This window comes from Saccoglossus kowalevskii, chromosome 3 (genome assembly GCF_978046115.1).
Source record: "Saccoglossus kowalevskii chromosome 3, keSacKowa6.1, whole genome shotgun sequence".
In the NCBI taxonomy this organism is placed as follows: domain Eukaryota; kingdom Metazoa; phylum Hemichordata; class Enteropneusta; family Harrimaniidae; genus Saccoglossus; species Saccoglossus kowalevskii.
This window is the reverse complement of record NC_140643.1, coordinates 44,497,017-44,513,785: the sequence shown is the minus strand read 5'-3', so window position 1 is coordinate 44,513,785 and position 16,769 is coordinate 44,497,017. Positions and strand designations below refer to the sequence as shown.

The 16,769-nt window shown below is 39.7% G+C and overlaps 1 protein-coding gene across 1 annotated transcript; it reads right to left on the bottom strand.

Annotated features, from left to right (window-relative positions):
- Positions 1–867: 867 nt before the first annotated feature.
- LOC102809265 (glycine receptor subunit alpha-2-like) lies at positions 868–15,295 on the bottom strand. Its single transcript, XM_085497529.1, has 9 exons — positions 15,285–15,295; positions 12,945–13,015; positions 12,268–12,335; positions 11,879–12,102; positions 11,342–11,424; positions 10,929–11,078; positions 1,932–2,161; positions 1,598–1,750; positions 868–1,430 (listed from the first exon to the last, which is right to left on the bottom strand). The coding sequence occupies exons 1-9, from the start codon at positions 15,293–15,295 to the stop codon at positions 1,164–1,166; spliced, it is 1,257 nt and encodes a 418-aa protein (XP_085353655.1). The 3' UTR covers positions 868–1,163.
- Positions 15,296–16,769: the final 1,474 nt, after the last annotated feature.

Here is a 16,769-nt window from a genome sequence, read left to right as displayed (position 1 = left end):
TACCATAGGTATCTATAGTTCACCATGCATAGATGGAAGCTTAATAATGTACCATAGTTATCTACAGTTCACCATAGATATTAGCTTAATAATGTACCATAGTTATCTGTAGTTCACCATGCATAGATGGAAGCCTAATAATGTACCATAATTATATATAGTTCACCATGCATAGATGGAAGCCTAATAATGTACCATAGTTATCTATAGTACACCATGCATAGATGGAAGCTTAATAATGTACCATAGGTATCCATAGTTCATCATGCATAGATGGATGCTTAATAATGAACAATAGTTATATAGAGTTCACCATGCACAGATAGTAGCTTAATAATGTACCATGGTTATCTATAGTTCATCATGCATAGATGGAAGCTTAATAATGTAACATAGTTATCTATAGTTCATCATGCATAGATGGAAGCTTAATAATGTACCATATGTATCTATAGTTCATCATGAATAGATAGTAGCTTAATATTGTACCATAGTTATCTATAGTTCATCATGCATAGATGGAAGCTTAATAATGTACTATATGTATCTATAGTACGCCATGCATAGATAGCAGCTTAATGATGTACTATAGGTACCTATAGTTCATCATGAATAGATAATAGTGCAGTAATACACCACGGCACAGAGGTACCATAACACTTTATATAATGTAGCGTTTTAGCATCTGTATTTGTTTTATTATGTGTACAATATATTTATTGGCCCAGTTACAATAAATAGTCAATTTGGTGATTGTTTGCATATATTTGAAGTTTCCTATGTATTACTCTCATATATGTATCATATATATTGACTTGCTGTTTAGAGTGCAGATAATGTTATAAAATACACTGCGATGTTATGTAATCTCATTGCATAGTTGTTTTAATTCTTCCAAAATATCCACAAATTACAAATTAGTAAGTTATAACATGATTACATTATATTACCACGTGACAGGATAACATATTCATAATCTACCAATCAGCATGCACGAATCAACACAACCAAATAATAACATTCCTTACAATCCTATTACACTATACAATTTTGTTGATTATTATTTTGTGATTATATGGAGATATTTATTTATATAGCTTCATCTAATTCAGCTTATTACTTTTCAGAAATTGTTAATAGTTACTACTTCATCGCTTGCAACTTTAAAGTTCATAGAGATAAGATGGCCAGTACACTGCGTTGAAAAGACTGAACGCGAGTGGGAATAAGACTCTTGAGAATTTGTCGATGTTTGTCGAATTTCGTTTATTCTCGTAAGTTACTTTTTGAGCACCGCTGCATTCTCCGTTGTTAGTACCGTTACCATGGAAACGTGAACGGCGCCTTTGTTTGTTTTTTCTACAGCTCTGACAGAACGCGGTGAGCTCGCCGCTACCATTTGTTGTTGCAAGACGAAGACCAATAATGTCCTACAAGTGGAAAATAATCAAATAATGACCCAGTATTACAACATGAACGCCGCTAGTGGAAATCCTTTTTTTATTGTTTAGTAGTTAATTTACCAACAATTCGAATCATCATTTGATGAAAACCAGTGCCACTTTCTTGTGTTGGTGAATTGCACAAATCAACTAACCTGTGCTCCTTCTGGTTCTGCTTGTTCCCTAATTTGCGCCTTGATGCGTGCGACACGTGACTTTTCGAGTATATCCAGGTAACTCGCAACTGCAAATTCGAGTAAAGCCGCAAACACGAAGAAGGAACACACCAACATCCAAATATCGATTGCCTAAAAACAACACCACATGGTCAATTTACAAGTATTTCTTTTGTTTTAGTCCTAGTATACTGTACTCTACTTAAGGCAAACAAACACATGAACATATTACTAACCGAATAAGGCACTTATAAATGAAATCTCTAAATCACAGACAAATGTGATACGCGTAGGTTAATACTCTGTAACCAACCTTTGTATATGACACTTTGGGTAGCTGTGTACGAGCGGAAGAACTTAGCGTGGTTAATGTTAGCACCGTTGTGATTCCCAGACTAGCCCTAGCTGGAGTGGCATCAATACTTAACCAAAATGACACCCACGATAGTATGACAAGTAGAAATGACGGGACGTAGTGTTCCATTACGTAGAAAATCAACTCTCGATGCAGAGCAAATTTACAAACCAATCTGTCATAGTACCCTGTCGGGAGAAAAGACCATAACCCGAATAACAGTTAATTACAATTAATATTGTAGTACATATATATAACCTATTTTTACTTCTTCGATTAGTATTTGACCATGTCCTGAACACCAATGATGTTATGTTGAAATTATTAGTAGTATTATAACATATGGTACGTGGTTTGTTGTTCCAAATTGCAATACACGTCTACGGAATCTTAGCCGTGTGTCAAATGCTGCATTGCATTTTAATTTTTCAGAAACGGATATAACAACTAATTTGGTAAATTTATATATATAAATACGCGGCAACTGAATGTATTTTAACAATAAAATAATGCACACTAAATGACGAGGTCATATACTTGACCGTACCAAATCGATGTTAACAACTTAAATATTTAACTAAATAAATCCGCCATCTCATAATGAATATCACAGGAATTGGTACTCAGTGACATGTGACAGTAACTATCGACAAGTGAGAGTGAAAATTAACAGGTGACTGACAATAGATACGTAACAGTGACAATCGACACGTCAAAACGGACATGAGGCAATGTTAAATAACCCGCGAGAGTGACGACAGGTGACAGTGGTAATCATCACGTGAGAGTGACTGTCAATACGTCCCGATTTGGTGTTCCATGCTTTATTGCAATGACGGTAAAGCAGCCTGTCGATGGTTTCAGTGTTATTGCAATGACGGTAAAGCAGCCTGTCGATGGTTTCAGTGTTATTGCAATGAAAGTATAGCAGCCTGTCGATGGTTTCAGTGTTATTGCAATGACGGTAAAGCAGCCTGTCGATGGTTTCAGTGTTATTGCAATGACGGTAAAGCAGCCTGTCGATGGTTTCAGTGTTATTACAATGACGGTAAAGCAGCCTGTCGATGGTTTCAGTGTTGTTGCAATGACGGTAAAGCAGCCTGTCGATGGTTTCAGTGTTATTGCAATGACGGTAAAGCAGCCTGTCGATGGTTTCAGTGTTATTGCAATGACGGTAAAGCAGCCTGTCGATGGTTTCAGTTTTATTGCAATGACGGTAAAGCAGCCTGTCGATGGTTTCAGTGTTATTGCAATGACGGTAAAGCAGCCTGTCGATGGTTTCAGTGTTATTGCAATGACGGTAAAGCAGCCTGTCGATGGTTTCAGTGTTGTTGCAATGACGGTAAAGCAGCCTGTCGATGGTTTCAGTGTTATTGCAATGACGGTAAAGCAGCCTGTCGATGGTTTCAGTGTTATTGAAATGACGGTAAAGCAGCCTGTCGATGGTTTCAGTGTTATTGCAATGACGGTAAAGCAGCCTGTCGATGGTTTCAGTGTTATTGCAATGACGGTAAAGCAGCCTGTCGATGGTTTCAGTGTTATTGCAATGACGGTAAAGCAGCCTGTCGATGGTTTCAGTGTTATTGCAATGACGGTAAAGCAGCCTGTCGATGGTTTCAGTGTTATTGCAATGACGGTAAAGCAGCCTGTCGATGGTTTCAGTGTTATTGCAATGACGGTAAAGCAGCCTGTCGATGGTTTCAGTGTTATTGCAATAACGGTAAAGCAGCCTGTCGATGGTTTCAGTGTTATTGCAATGACGGTAAAGCAGCCTGTCGATGGTTTCAGTGTTATTGCAATAACGGTAAAGCAGCCTGTCGATGGTTTCAGTGTTATTGCAATGACAGTAAAGCAGCCTGTCGATGGTTTCAGTGTTATTGCAATAACGGTAAAGCAGCCTGTCGATGGTTTCAGTGTTATTGCAATAACGGTAAAGCAGCCTGTCGATGGTTTCAGTGTTATTGCAATGACTGTAAAGCAGCCTGTCGATGGTTTCAGTGTTATTGAAATGACGGTAAAGCAGCCTGTCGATGGTTTCAGTGTTATTGCAATGACGGTAAAGCAGCCTGTCGATGGTTTCAGTGTTATTGCAATGACTGTAAAGCAGCCTGTCGATGGTTTCAGTGTTATTGCAATGACGGTAAAGCAGCCTGTCGATGGTTTCAGTGTTATTGCAATGACGGTAAAGCAGCCTGTCGATGGTTTCAGTGTTATTGCAATGACTGTAAAGCAGCCTGTCGATGGTTTCAGTGTTATTGCAATGACAGTAAAGCAGCCTGTCGATGGTTTCAGTTTTATTGCAATAACGGTAAAGCAGCCTGTCGATGGTTTCAGTGTTATTGCAATGACGGTAAAGCAGCCTGTCGATGGTTTCAGTGTTATTGCAATGACGGTAAAGCAGCCTGTCGATGGTTTCAGTGTTATTGCAATGACGGTAAAGCAGCCTGTCGATGGTTTCAGTGTTATTGCAATGACGGTAAAGCAGCCTGTCGATGGTTTCAGTGTTGTTGCAATGACGGTAAAGCAGCCTGTCGATGGTTTCAGAGTTATTGCAATGACGGTAAAGCAGCCTGTCGATGGTTTCAGTGTTATTGCAATGACGGTAAAGCAGCCTGTCGATGGTTTCAGTTTTATTGCAATAACGGTAAAGCAGCCTGTCGATGGTTTCAGTTTTATTGCAATAACGGTAAAGCAGCCTGTCGATGGTTTCAGTGTTATTGCAATGACGGTAAAGCAGCCTGTCGATGGTTTCAGTGTTGTTGCAATGACGGTAAAGCAGCCTGTCGATGGTTTCAGAGTTATTGCAATAACGGGAAAGCAGCCTGTCGATGGTTTCAGTGTTATTGCAATAACGGTAAAGCAGCCTGTCGATGGTTTCAGTGTTATTGCAATGACGGTAAAGCAGCCTGTCGATGGTTTCAGTGTTATTGCAATAACGGTAAAGCAGCCTGTCGATGGTTTCAGTGTTATTGCAATAACGGTAAAGCAGCCTGTCGATGGTTTCAGTGTTGTTGCAATAACGGTAAAGCAGCCTGTCGATGGTTTCAGTGTTATTGCAATGACGGTAAAGCAGCCTGTCGATGGTTTCAGTGTTATTGCAATGACGGTAAAGCAGCCTGTCGATGGTTTCAGTGTTATTGCAATAACGGTAAAGCAGCCTGTCGATGGTTTCAGTGTTATTGCAATGACGGTAAAGCAGCCTGTCGATGGTTTCAGTGTTATTACAATGACGGTAAAGCAGCCTGTCGATGGTTTCAGTGTTATTGCAATGACAGTAAAGCAGCCTGTCGATGGTTTCAGTGTTATTGCAATGACGGTAAAGCAGCCTGTCGATGGTTTCAGTGTTATTGCAATGACGGTAAAGCAGCCTGTCGATGGTTTCAGTGTTATTACAATGACGGTAAAGCAGCCTGTCGATGGTTTCAGTGTTATTGCAATGACGGTAAAGCAGCCTGTCGATGGTTTCAGTGTTATTGCAATGACGGTAAAGCAGCCTGTCGATGGTTTCAGTGTTATTGCAATGACGGTAAAGCAGCCTGTCGATGGTTTCAGCGTTATTGCAATAACGGTAAAGCAGCCTGTCGATGGTTTCAGTGTTATTGCAATGACGGTAAAGCAGCCTGTCGATGGTTTCAGTGTTATTGCAATAACGGTAAAGCAGCCTGTCGATGGTTTCAGTGTTATTGCAATGACAGTAAAGCAGCCTGTCGATGGTTTCAGTGTTATTGCAATAACGGTAAAGCAGCCTGTCGATGGTTTCAGTGTTATTGCAATAACGGTAAAGCAGCCTGTCGATGGTTTCAGTGTTGTTGCAATGACGGTAAAGCAGCCTGTCGATGGTTTCAGTGTTATTGCAATGACGGTAAAGCAGCCTGTCGATGGTTTCAGTGTTATTGCAATGACGGTAAAGCAGCCTGTCGATGGTTTCAGTGTTATTGCAATGACGGTAAAGCAGCCTGTCGATGGTTTCAGTGTTATTGCAATAACGGGAAAGCAGCCTGTCGATGGTTTCAGTGTTATTGCAATGACAGTAAAGTAGTCTGTCGATGGTTTCAGTGTTATTGCAATGACGGTAAAGCAGCCTGTCGATGGTTTCAGTGTTATTGCAATAACGGGAAAGCAGCCTGTCGATGGTTTCAGTGTTATTGCAATGACAGTAAAGTAGTCTGTCGATGGTTTCAGTGTTATTGCAATGACGGTAAAGCAGCCTGTCGATGGTTTCAGTGTTATTGCAATGACAGTAAAGTAGTCTGTCGATGGTTTCAGTGTTATAACAATGACGGTAAAGCAGCCTGTCGATGGTTTCAGTGTTATTGCAATGACTGTAAAGCAGCCTGTCGATGGTTTCAGTGTTATTGAAATGACGGTAAAGCAGCCTGTCGATGGTTTCAGTGTTATTGCAATGACGGTAAAGCAGCCTGTCGATGGTTTCAGTGTTATTGCAATGACTGTAAAGCAGCCTGTCGATGGTTTCAGTTTTATTGCAATAACGGTAAAGCAGCCTGTCGATGGTTTCAGTGTTATTGCAATGACGGTAAAGCAGCCTGTCGATGGTTTCAGTGTTATTGCAATGACGGTAAAGCAGCCTGTCGATGGTTTCAGTGTTATTGCAATGACGGTAAAGCAGCCTGTCGATGGTTTCAGTGTTATTGCAATGACAGTAAAGCAGCCTGTCGATGGTTTCAGTGTTATTGCAATGACGGTAAAGCAGCCTGTCGATGGTTTCAGTGTTGTTGCAATGACGGTAAAGCAGCCTGTCGATGGTTTCAGTGTTATTGCAATGACGGTAAAGCAGCCTGTCGATGGTTTCAGTGTTGTTGCAATGACGGTAAAGCAGCCTGTCGATGGTTTCAGTGTTATTGCAATGACGGTAAAGCAGCCTGTCGATGGTTTCAGTGTTATTGCAATGACGGTAAAGCAGCCTGTCGATGGTTTCAGTGTTATTGCAATGACGGTAAAGCAGCCTGTCGATGGTTTCAGTGTTATTGCAATTACGGTAAAGCAGCCTGTCGATGGTTTCAGTGTTATTGCAATGACGGTAAAGCAGCCTGTCGATGGTTTCAGTGTTATTGCAATGACGGTAAAGCAGCCTGTCGATGGTTTCAGTGTTGTTGCAATGACGGTAAAGCAGCCTGTCGATGGTTTCAGTGTTGTTGCAATAACACGGTAAAGCAGCCTGTCGATGGTTTCAGTGTTATTGCAATGACGGTAAAGCAGCCTGTCGATGGTTTCAGTGTTATTGCAATGACGGTAAAGCAGCCTGTCGATGGTTTCAGTGTTGTTGCAATAACACGGTAAAGCAGCCTGTCGATGGTTTCAGTGTTATTGCAATGACGGTAAAGCAGCCTGTCGATGGTTTCAGTGTTATTGCAATGACGGTAAAGCAGCCTGTCGATGGTTTCAGTGTTATTGCAATGACTGTAAAGCAGCCTGTCGATGGTTTCAGTGTTATTGCAATGACGGTAAAGCAGCCTGTCGATGGTTTCAGTGTTATTGCAATGACGGTAAAGCAGCCTGTCGATGGTTTCAGTGTTATTGCAATGACGGTAAAGCAGCCTGTCGATGGTTTCAGTGTTATTGCAATGACGGTAAAGTAGTCTGTCGATGGTTTCAGTGTTATTGCAATGACGGTAAAGCAGCCTGTCGATGGTTTCAGTGTTATTGCAATGACGGTAAAGCAGCCTGTCGATGGTTTCAGTGTTATTGCAATAACGGTAAAGCAGCCTGTCGATGGTTTCAGTGTTATTGCAATGACGGTAAAGCAGCCTGTCGATGGTTTCAGTGTTATTGCAATGACGGTAAAGTAGTCTGTCGATGGTTTCAGTGTTATTGCAATGACGGTAAAGCAGCCTGTCGATGGTTTCAGTGTTATTGCAATAACGGTAAAGCAGCCTGTCGATGGTTTCAGTGTTATTGCAATGACGGTAAAGCAGCCTGTCGATGGTTTCAGTTTTATTGCAATGACAGTAAAGCAGCCTGTCGATGGTTTCAGTGTTATTGCAATGACGGTAAAGCAGCCTGTCGATGGTTTCAGTGTTATTGCAATGACGGTAAAGCAGCCTGTCGATGGTTTCAGTTTTATTGCAATGACAGTAAAGCAGCCTGTCGATGGTTTCAGTGTTATTGCAATGACGGTAAAGCAGCCTGTCGATGGTTTCAGTGTTATTGCAATGACGGTAAAGCAGCCTGTCGATGGTTTCAGTGTTATAACAATAACGGTAAAGCAGCCTGTCGATGGTTTCAGTGTTATTGCAATGACAGTAAAGTAGTCTGTCGATGGTTTCAGTGTTATTGCAATGACGGTAAAGCAGCCTGTCGATGGTTTCAGTGTTATTGCAATGACGGTAAAGCAGCCTGTCGATGGTTTCAGTGTTATTGCAATGACTGTAAAGCAGCCTGTCGATGGTTTCAGTGTTATTGCAATAACGGTAAAGCAGCCTGTCGATGGTTTCAGTGTTATTGCAATGACGGTAAAGCAGCCTGTCGATGGTTTCAGTGTTATTGCAATGACGGTAAAGCAGCCTGTCGATGGTTTCAGTGTTATTGCAATGACGGTAAAGCAGCCTGTCGATGGTTTCAGAGTTATTGCAATGACGGTAAAGCAGCCTGTCGATGGTTTCAGTGTTGTTGCAATAACGGTAAAGCAGCCTGTCGATGGTTTCAGTGTTGTTGCAATGACGGTAAAGCAGCCTGTCGATGGTTTCAGTGTTATTGCAATGACGGTAAAGCAGCCTGTCGATGGTTTCAGTGTTGTTGCAATGACGGTAAAGCAGCCTGTCGATGGTTTCAGTGTTATTGCAATAACGGTAAAGCAGCCTGTCGATGGTTTCAGTGTTATTGCAATGACGGTAAAGCAGCCTGTCGATGGTTTCAGTGTTATTGCAATGACGGTAAAGCAGCCTGTCGATGGTTTCAGTGTTATTGCAATGACGGTAAAGCAGCCTGTCGATGGTTTCAGTGTTATTGCAATGACGGTAAAGCAGCCTGTCGATGGTTTCAGTGTTATTGCAATGACGGTAAAGCAGCCTGTCGATGGTTTCAGTTTTATTGCAATGACAGTAAAGCAGCCTGTCGATGGTTTCAGTGTTATTGCAATGACGGTAAAGCAGCCTGTCGATGGTTTCAGTGTTGTTGCAATAACGGTAAAGCAGCCTGTCGATGGTTTCAGTGTTATTGCAATGACGGTAAAGCAGCCTGTCGATGGTTTCAGTGTTATTGCAATGACGGTAAAGCAGCCTGTCGATGGTTTCAGTGTTATTGCAATGACGGTAAAGCAGCCTGTCGATGGTTTCAGTGTTATTGCAATGACGGTAAAGCAGCCTGTCGATGGTTTCAGTGTTATTGCAATGACGGTAAAGCAGCCTGTCGATGGTTTCAGTGTTATTGCAATGACGGTAAAGCAGCCTGTCGATGGTTTCAGTGTTATTGCAATAACGGTAAAGCAGCCTGTCGATGGTTTCAGTGTTATTGCAATGACGGTAAAGCAGCCTGTCGATGGTTTCAGTGTTATTGCAATGACGGTAAAGCAGCCTGTCGATGGTTTCAGTGTTATTGCAATGACGGTAAAGCAGCCTGTCGATGGTTTCAGTGTTGTTGCAATGACGGTAAAGCAGCCTGTCGATGGTTTCAGTGTTGTTGCAATGACGGTAAAGCAGCCTGTCGATGGTTTCAGTGTTATTGCAATGACGGTAAAGCAGCCTGTCGATGGTTTCAGTGTTATTGCAATGACGGTAAAGCAGCCTGTCGATGGTTTCAGTGTTATTGCAATGACGGTAAAGCAGCCTGTCGATGGTTTCAGTGTTATTGCAATGACGGTAAAGCAGCCTGTCGATGGTTTCAGTGTTATTGCAATGACGGTAAAGCAGCCTGTCGATGGTTTCAGTGTTATTGCAATAACGGTAAAGCAGCCTGTCGATGGTTTCAGTGTTATTGCAATGACGGTAAAGCAGCCTGTCGATGGTTTCAGTGTTATTGCAATGACGGTAAAGCAGCCTGTCGATGGTTTCAGTGTTATTGCAATGACGGTAAAGCAGCCTGTCGATGGTTTCAGTGTTATTGCAATAACGGGAAAGCAGCCTGTCGATGGTTTCAGTGTTATTGCAATGACGGTAAAGCAGCCTGTCGATGGTTTCAGTGTTATTACAATGACGGTAAAGCAGCCTGTCGATGGTTTCAGTGTTATTGCAATAACGGTAAAGCAGCCTGTCGATGGTTTCAGTGTTATTGCAATGACGGTAAAGCAGCCTGTCGATGGTTTCAGTGTTATTGCAATGACGGTAAAGCAGCCTGTCGATGGTTTCAGTGTTATTGCAATGACGGTAAAGCAGCCTGTCGATGGTTTCAGTGTTATTGCAATGACGGTAAAGTAGTCTGTCGATGGTTTCAGTGTTATTGCAATGACGGTAAAGCAGCCTGTCGATGGTTTCAGTGTTATTGCAATGACGGTAAAGCAGCCTGTCGATGGTTTCAGTGTTGTTGCAATGACGGTAAAGCAGCCTGTCGATGGTTTCAGTGTTGTTGCAATAACACGGTAAAGCAGCCTGTCGATGGTTTCAGTGTTGTTACAATCACGGTAAAGCAACCTGTCGATGGTTTCAGTGTTGTTACAATCACGGTAAAGCAACCTGTCGATGGTTTCAGTGTTGTTGTAATGACGGAGGTTAAGAACGCACGCCGTTACGAAGTTTGAAGAGAATAGACAAAAATAAGTGCTCATCTTGCTGCCAAGCATCAAATTATGACAGCATACTATTAAACAATGCTTTATTAGTAATATATATATCTTTAATTTGAGTGATTTTTATTATACAATACCATTAATCTGCCGACAAGAGAATAGTAGGAACATATTCGTAAAATAATTTGTCTTGTGTTCATATTTTTTGGTAAAGCAAACAAAACATTATGTGATAACAACACATATAAAAGAAACACGAAAGCAAAGTAAAATCTTACCCATCGGATATAGTGGCGTTTCTACCGTCATGTTTGGCCGCTCAAGTATGAATCCCGGCAGCGAATCGTGACTGGGTAGCGATACAGCATGTGAATCACTACCATTCACAGTCAACCATTTAAGGTGAACATCTTTTATGCTATAGCTGACTGATGACAATAAGAATAAATAACATAAATGTGTTTTACAGATTGTGTACTCTTAAAAAAACCACGCGATGCTGTTTTTATTACCAGTGCAGTATGTATACAAACATGATGTAAATAAACATAAAGTTTGGCTTGTTTATTGTCTGATATCCCAGGAACAATACTTGAAAAAAGGTCGTCTAAATAAAATTAAATGTGAGCGAAAGATCTAATTACTGATACTGACGCAACCGTATATATTAAGGAACGAGATATTTACTTACAACTTTCCATCTCAATGTGACACAGCTGTTTATCCATGGGGAAACGATGTAAATGCATATGACATATAAGTACCAGCGTCACCCTGTGTAACACACACTCCGTATCAGTAATATACAACACATACAGTGTCTATCACGATATTATTATTACAAGATAGAAAGTTCCTGATAGAATTCAAACATAAACTTCATCGCGTCCACTGTTCCAGTTACCATGGTGTCACATGTGAGAAGAACAGTGGACGCAATATCGAGAGAGAGTGGAACATCTTTTGTGAGGGCGAACACAAATCTCGTGATTCTCGTACTCTCGACGAGATCTCGGCGACATTTTGCGTCTAATGGATCATATCGTTCATGAGTAACAACGGGGTATTGTTTGGCGAATACATGATAATTGATTGTCCTATAACGACGTCCCTCAGTGTCACAGCATGAAATCAGTTTTTCTTCAGAAAATACATATACACATATCACTTATTATAATATTCGTATTAATTAATTAATTAATTAATTAATTAATGCAATTTACATCACCTGATATCAGATGTCACGTGACCATCTGGGAATATCCTTATTTGCTTGTTTGTTTCTGTAACCTGGTGTAGTTCCGCTTGTTTGACGTTGACAAAATATAGATCTGGGGTCCAGATTAGTTTCTGCAATTTCGATCCAGACCTTAAATCAATCGGATCAGGAGACTCAAACGAGATGCGTGGATCGAACCATCTCATCATTAAATACATGGTTGCGCCATAGTCCTGTAAAAGTATTTGAACATATGACACATAACAACACTGACAGACAATCTGAAAAAAACACGCTTATATCATTGCTAATTTTGAATTGAATATTGCTGATTTTTGTGGCATTTATAATGATTTAGAAAATAAATAATTACATAACTAAATAACTATATAACTTACCATAGATATCTCCGAAATAGAATGAATACTGGTAATATAAAGTTCAACAGACACATTGACAGGCGGGCCTGTGCATTTGAAATACATTATTATTAGTATGGTTAATTAGTATCTAATATGGACTGATGTTAATATCTATATGTGTGGGTGTAAAATGTTAACTAGGAAGTAGAGATATTAAAGCATACATCATAGAGAAAGCGCAAATTTTGTGAATGTACATATTTTTTTCATTTAGAATTAAAAACAATTATTATACATCTGTCACCGTAACGCCATAGGTTACAGCGTGCCGTAATTTTGCGGTATTTTACGGGGTATTTTCATCCTACCATATAAGAGATTGCGTATGCCAAATATGGAACGATTACGCGCGTACGCGTCTTCTAATAATAAAAATAAACATGGCTGCCACCAGGGTTTGACCGGACTCCATACAAAGAAGTTCGCTGATTCTGTTCTAAACTTTTTAGATTTTGGCATTCCCATGATGTATCGTTAGTAGGAAAAGATGTATAATAATAAGGTTGTTACGAAGATACCTCAAAGTATGCACTCAGACAGTACGCTGTCGCATCGACCTCCGCTGCGCGTCGGTCGATACTGCCGCTGTACTCTCTTCGTGCATACTTTGAGGTATCTTCGTAATAACCTTATAATATTGAGAAATCACTTACCCCCTGCGTTCGGTCTTTCTTGAGTGTCATACTCACTGCTGCTAAGTTTATCATTCAAAACGTCAAGAGTCCTGAAAATGCGGAACAGAAAACTCTATGTAAACAGTACGAATGTATGGCAGCTGATTTATCAAACGAGCTACCGCAAAGTAACTAGTATAAAATACACTTTACATTAATGTTAGACTGGCGCAGTCGAGGCGATTAATTTGTTTTTTGTAGTTTAAATAAAATTTAAAAAATCGCGAAATGGAGGTGTTAGCGCGAAATCACCCCGACTGGTTTATTCTGCAGGAAATTCATTGAATTGCACGTATTATAAATCGACGGGTTCCTGCAGTGTCGATAGAGGGCCATGCAGAATGAACCAGTCGGGGTGATTTCGCAGTTACAGGTGATTTCGCGCTAACACCATTTCGCGATTTTTTTTATTGTATTTAAACTACAAAAACAAATTAATCGCCCCGACTGCGCCAGTCTACATTAATGTATCAATGTCTTCTCTGCTGCTACAACGTTGTCCTTTGAGACAAATCTGTCAATCTGCTGCATGGCTGGTTATTACACTTTATTGAATTTTATTGGCATACTTGCAATGACTAATACGTACATATACGTAGTTGATACTTCAAATTCAAATTCAATTTATGTGCATATAAGGCAACAGGCCGAGGGCAACGGGCCGGGGGTAAATTGACAGGAGGCAAATGCCCGGGGGCAACGGGCCTGCTTCCAAAATAACGTATATACAACACATAATACCGTAAAGCCTCAATCAAAGAAGTTTTATTTCATTCTAGTGGATGTTTACGGCTAAACACATATCAACGTTTCTAATATATACATTCAATTACTGGACATGGGTAATTAATATATCAATTAAAAGTTGTCCCTAAATGTGTGGTGTATAATGAATACCAGTCGTTATTCACATATTTTATTAACTCACGGTATTTAGTATTGAAATTATTTGTTGTGAACTGTTATAATCCTGTCTGAATTTATTTATTTCTGTTCTTAAGATTACACTTTATTATAGTGAATAGTTAATTCTTTTTGGCAGAAAAAAACGGGATTAAACGGGAGATTAAGAAGTGAATGTAAGATTAGTATTGCTGATTGAATTCCCAGAGGCAAACAGATTACAAAATAGGCATTTTAATGGAGATAAGTGGCTGGCATGAGATAACATCTTAATGTTGTAGACCTGGAAGTAAAAATTCACAATCGTAGCCGAGGCTATCAGCTGTTCTATATATATATGTATGTATGTATCTATGTATGTATAATATGCGTACACATTTAGACATAGGAAACATGTTTTGATCGCAGTAAGACGTGTACTATATATAATTATTATACATCTGTCACCGTAACGCCATAAGTTACAGCGTGCCGCAATTTTGCGGTATTTTACCGGGTATTTTCATACTACTATATTAGGAAATGCGAATTCCAAATATGGAACGATTACGCGCGTAAGCGTCTTCTAATAATAAAAACAAACATGGCTGCCACCAGGATTTGACCGGACTCCATACAAAGAAGTTCGCTGATTCTGTTCTAAACTTTTTGGATTTCGGCATTCCCATGATGTATCCTTGGAAGGAAAAGATGTATAATAATAAGGTTATTACGAAGATACCTCAAAGTATGCATTCAGACAGTACGCTGTAGCATCGACTTCCGCTGCGCGTCGGTCGATACTGCCGCTGTACTGTCTTCGTGCATACTTTGAGGTATCTTCGTAATAACCTTATATTATTGGCAATATTGTTTTAACAGCCATGTGGTACTGATATCGATTATGATTGTCATAAACGTACCACGTGACGTGTAGTATTTGAATAACTGAATGTAGTTACGGAACATACCATGTAACATTTGGTGATTGTATGTGCTTTCATTTCGACCTGATAGTTAGTCATATCGATTTTAGAGAAGGAGGGGGCCAAGCAACCTCACACAATCGTTTGCATGATATGTTATTTATCGAATACACGTTTATATTTATTATATATATCAATATATTACTTTCAATGAATACATTGCCAAACACCACACTTATTTAAAAGACATTTCTGGCAAACGTTTACTGTGTCATTCTAATATCTCCTGCATCATATAAACAGCTGCATGTAATATCACCATAAAACAGTCTACATTTGTCTTGAGATGATTGGTTGGTTAGTTTATGTCACACTACAGTAAGCATCATTGATTTAGAGCAATACTTTCCTCCTAGTACAGTACAGTACAGTACAGAGTACAACTATTTGGAACTATCCAGCATCATCCGAAGTGAACACATCATCGCTAGCGTGTGTGCTGTTTCAGTACTTTAAAGTCATGGTGCTATTCGCAATAATTACAAATAAAATATTCAGGCAGACAGGAAATCACTCCATGGATATCAATGTTGTTTCTGATATAGTTATCATTAGATTGCCTAACATTAATTGTATTTGTGTTGTCGTAGCCTTGACACGTGACCAGGGACAATGTAAGCTATATTGACAAATTACAGACATCGAAGAGAAATTTAGAACACATTATATTTGCTAAAACGTAATGCTGCACCACGATCTTTATTTCAAGCAAAAAATATGCTCAGGTGGTGCATCTTATTTATCAACAGCTAGTTCAAACACAAGTGTCATTCTATTCACCGATGTCTACTCACCGTACGTGTTTTTTCTTATCTATTCCACCAGCGTGATATTCAGTATTTATGGGTCATCATAGGTTGTTGCTATGGTGATAACGCGAATTACGTCGACGTGTATCGTTCAATCGCAGTAGAATTCGTGCATCCAGATGAGCGGTGCCCATAAATTGTGCACACGGTGCATGTTGACCCCCACACATGACGTGACTACTACAATTAGCCGAAATGCAATATTTACCACTACTAATATTTGGAAATGTGTTAAGCAGAATAAGAATTCATATACGAATCGCAGATACGTTGGAAAGGATGAAATTAGGTCATTTGCATATCCACTGGACCAATGATATAGGAATCGTGAAGTAACGTGTATGAATCATGGAAAAATTGAATTGCATTGAGAAGCCAAGATTGATGAAGTAAACCTTTCACGCTGACTTGGTCTAATATATAATAAGTCACCTCATTTCACATTCTGTAAATGTATAATATGACAATTGTGGCTCAATGAGATGGACTCTCCACATCCCCAGTGACTGGTGGGGTAACGAATTGCCCCCTCAAGGAACGTGTATATGCACTCTAAAGTCATGTGTTCAGTGTCAGAACACATATTAGAACACTTAATTGTAACACTTTTTGAACGCAGTGTATGTGTTCAGTAAGAAAAGTAGAACGCATGTGTTCAGATTTAGAACATATAGTGTCTTTATTTTTGAACGCATAACATATGTTTAAAAATATAAAAAATAGAACACTGTTGATACATCTGCACACTGTAACACTTTTTGAACACAATGTAAGTGTTCAGAGCAAGTAAAATAGAACACGTGTGTTCTGGAAACCAGACTATCGCCACACAATGGGCGTATAGCAAATTACAAGCACAAATTCAAAATGCAAAATTTATAATAGTTAAAAAACATCTTATCAACTCTTTCAACTGGTTGTGAAAGAGTTATTATAGTCAAACACAATTGCTGTATAAAATTGTAGCTGGTGCATGCAGATAACCGTAAAAATTGACAACTTGCCACTGAATAATAAACCTAAAACTTATCAGACTGCAATCAAACAATCCTTCATTAAAATGCTGCTATAAAGTCATAAATTTGTTCAACCTGCAATGGAATATTAAAATTGATAAAATAGCTGGT

Coding starts and splice junctions, on each gene's coding strand:
- LOC102809265 (XM_085497529.1), bottom strand. Junction 11,079..11,341: donor TCACATTGAGATGGAAAGTT/GTAAGTAAATAT, acceptor TATTGTCATCAG/TCAGCTATAGCATAAAAGAT. Junction 1,431..1,597: donor CAGAACCAGAAGGAGCACAG/GTTAGTTGATTT, acceptor TTCCACTTGTAG/GACATTATTGGTCTTCGTCT.